This window comes from Lactuca sativa, chromosome 6 (genome assembly GCF_002870075.4).
Source record: "Lactuca sativa cultivar Salinas chromosome 6, Lsat_Salinas_v11, whole genome shotgun sequence".
Classification (NCBI taxonomy): Eukaryota; Viridiplantae; Streptophyta; class Magnoliopsida; order Asterales; family Asteraceae; genus Lactuca; species Lactuca sativa.
Window position 1 is genome coordinate 20,813,146 of NC_056628.2, and position 2,484 is coordinate 20,815,629.

Consider the following 2,484-nt stretch of genomic DNA (forward strand, 5'->3'; position numbering starts at 1 on the left):
GGGCAATATCTAAATCGAGCAAGCATAAATGTTTTTATATTTCTTTGTTAGAGTTTTTTTTTATATTTAATATTGTATGTGTGTGTGTGGGAGGGGGTTATGTGGTTCATTTCAAATAAACATAAATAAGTTGCTATTTTTTTAAAATAAACAATTTTATTTCGCAATATAAACATAAAATAACAATGTATTTTGAAAGTACATTGTTAAACGTTGGATTATACTTGCATAGGCCCGTTTTTACGCATGGTTAACTATATGTAGCTGTTTCCGGTGTCATAAGTAAAAAAGGTTTGGAAGTACTTTGTGGCGATGAATGTCGTTCAACTAATAAAACAAAAAATGTTGTCTTTGTAAAGAGATCCTTTAACGATTATATATATTTACCAACCTCAGTGTATTTTATACACATTTCAATAATATCAATAACCATGATTTTTTATAATTATTCTGCAATATCTATATATACATTTATATTTTATTTATGCGTTTCCCGCGATTAACGCGGGTCATAATCTAGTTTCGACTATTATACCTCGTCGTTATAAATTCTCTTCAATATCAATTCTATTTCTATAAAATAATAAAATAAGCAAGCAGTGGCATAATTTAATTTGTTTAGACAATCCAAGATCTCCCAAAGACTCGCAGCGTTCCTTTTCATATTTTTATTTATTTATTGCATTATTTAATCTCTATATTAATAAAAGAGTAGTTGTTTTGTCATGTGTCAATCATATTAGACCTTTTAATTAATGTGTTGCCACTTGTCAATCTATTACTTCTCCATTTTAAATGTATTAGACCTCCTCATTAATGTGATCTTATTTGTCAATATATTTTTTCTCTATTTTAAATTTAAATTTAAATTTTCAATTTTATATTATTGTTTTCATTAATTCACAAATAAAAAATGTCTAATATATATTAAAAATTAATTTTACATATTTATTTAAATCAACGATTATAATTTCATATAACTAATAAAAATATCTCTTAATTAATAATTTATTTAAAATAATTGATTAATAATTTTAAATTTTTACTATAAAAATTTAATTAATTTTATAACCGTGTTTCCACGGGTTATAAACTAGTTTCTTTATATATATGATCTCGTCATAAAGGTCACCAGTTAACAAAATTAACTAGTCTCGTACTTTAAATTCCAATCTTACGTACTTCCGTCTACGTATCTTAACAGAAGGTCAGAAGCTAAAATAAGTTAAGAACTCATTTAAATAACACATTCTGCATTACCTTACGTATTCTATTGAGCTTTTTTATGAGTATATGCACTTTTTTATGCAAAGGCCTTCACTAATTTCTTTTAACAATAAGTGAATACATTAAGTTCAATAATTATCTAGGAATGTCAATCACAGATAGTGTTATTCATGAGGCGTGGTAAGTATATTGGTATTCTGAAGTAGCTTCATTGAATAAAAATGTACATATATAGCTCAACCGGTTTGGTTTGAGGATATTTTATGAACCAAACCAGTTAATTAAAAGGGAAAAAGGGAAACCGAAATAACATTATATGGAACTGTGTCTAAAAGCCTTCATCGTTAACTCAACTTAATTAATATGGTTAAACAACCAGTATATATGCACCTAATTAAAGCGCATTTATTACAACCAGATTAGTCGAGGGCTGGTCACACCCATAGAGCTCCTGCATTTTTGAGAAGCGGTTGCAGAGATTGTTGAAGGTGAAGGCTAATAATTTCATTGGCACCACCAACAAACTCACCTCCTATGAACACAGCAGGGATGATAGGGTTGCGTCCAAGCCTCAAAAGTGCTTGCTCTATTTCCCGACCTCTGGGGATCTCATCTACCTCATAAACCGTCGGGTTTACTCCAAATTCAAAAAGGAGAGACTTTATTGTGTGAGACATTGAACATGAACTCCTGCTAAATATCACCACCGGCCTCTCCGACACCATTCTTGTCACCACATCCATTATAAAAATGTCTGCGTTTTGTAATATAAATTTTAAGCTCAAGGTTCTGCTAAAAGGAAGTTTAATTTGGTGTGAGGAAATGAAGAAAGCATGGTGCCTTTTAAATAGCGTTTATGGAATAATTTTATAATGCCTTAAAAGGAATAAAGGCATGAAAATGAAGTGAAATAGAATAGTGTTCTTGATAGCACCATATGTATTCATCAACCATGTTTACGTAAACATGGTTTCATGACATATGAAATTATTCCACTTATCTGTTTCATGACATATGAAATTATTCCACTTATATGTTAATTCCTTTAAGTATAAATGAAAAGTTATCAGACAGTAAACCATATTGTGGTTTCATATATTTTTTTTAGAACCGCGACTCAAATCCATTCTATGTTGGTTTGACAAGAATATGATTGTTTCTGGAATCAAGAAGTTTCATGGATTATTTGAAGGATCATGTAGAACATTTTCCAAATATGATATTTCGACCCTATACGAGGGTATCACGAAATTCAGA

General features: G+C 29.6%; 1 protein-coding gene across 1 annotated transcript; it reads right to left on the bottom strand.

The window, feature by feature from the left end:
* Positions 1-1,412: 1,412 nt before the first annotated feature.
* LOC111900008 (monothiol glutaredoxin-S2) lies at positions 1,413-2,055 on the bottom strand. The gene has a single exon (XM_023895889.3). The coding sequence runs from the start codon at positions 1,968-1,970 to the stop codon at positions 1,662-1,664; it is 309 nt and encodes a 102-aa protein (XP_023751657.1). The 5' UTR covers positions 1,971-2,055; the 3' UTR covers positions 1,413-1,661.
* Between the last annotated feature and the right edge of the window lie 429 nt (positions 2,056-2,484).

Coding starts and splice junctions, on each gene's coding strand:
- LOC111900008 (XM_023895889.3), bottom strand. CDS start 1,970: ATGGATGTGGTGACAAGAATGGTGTCGGAGAGGCCGGTGGTGATATTT.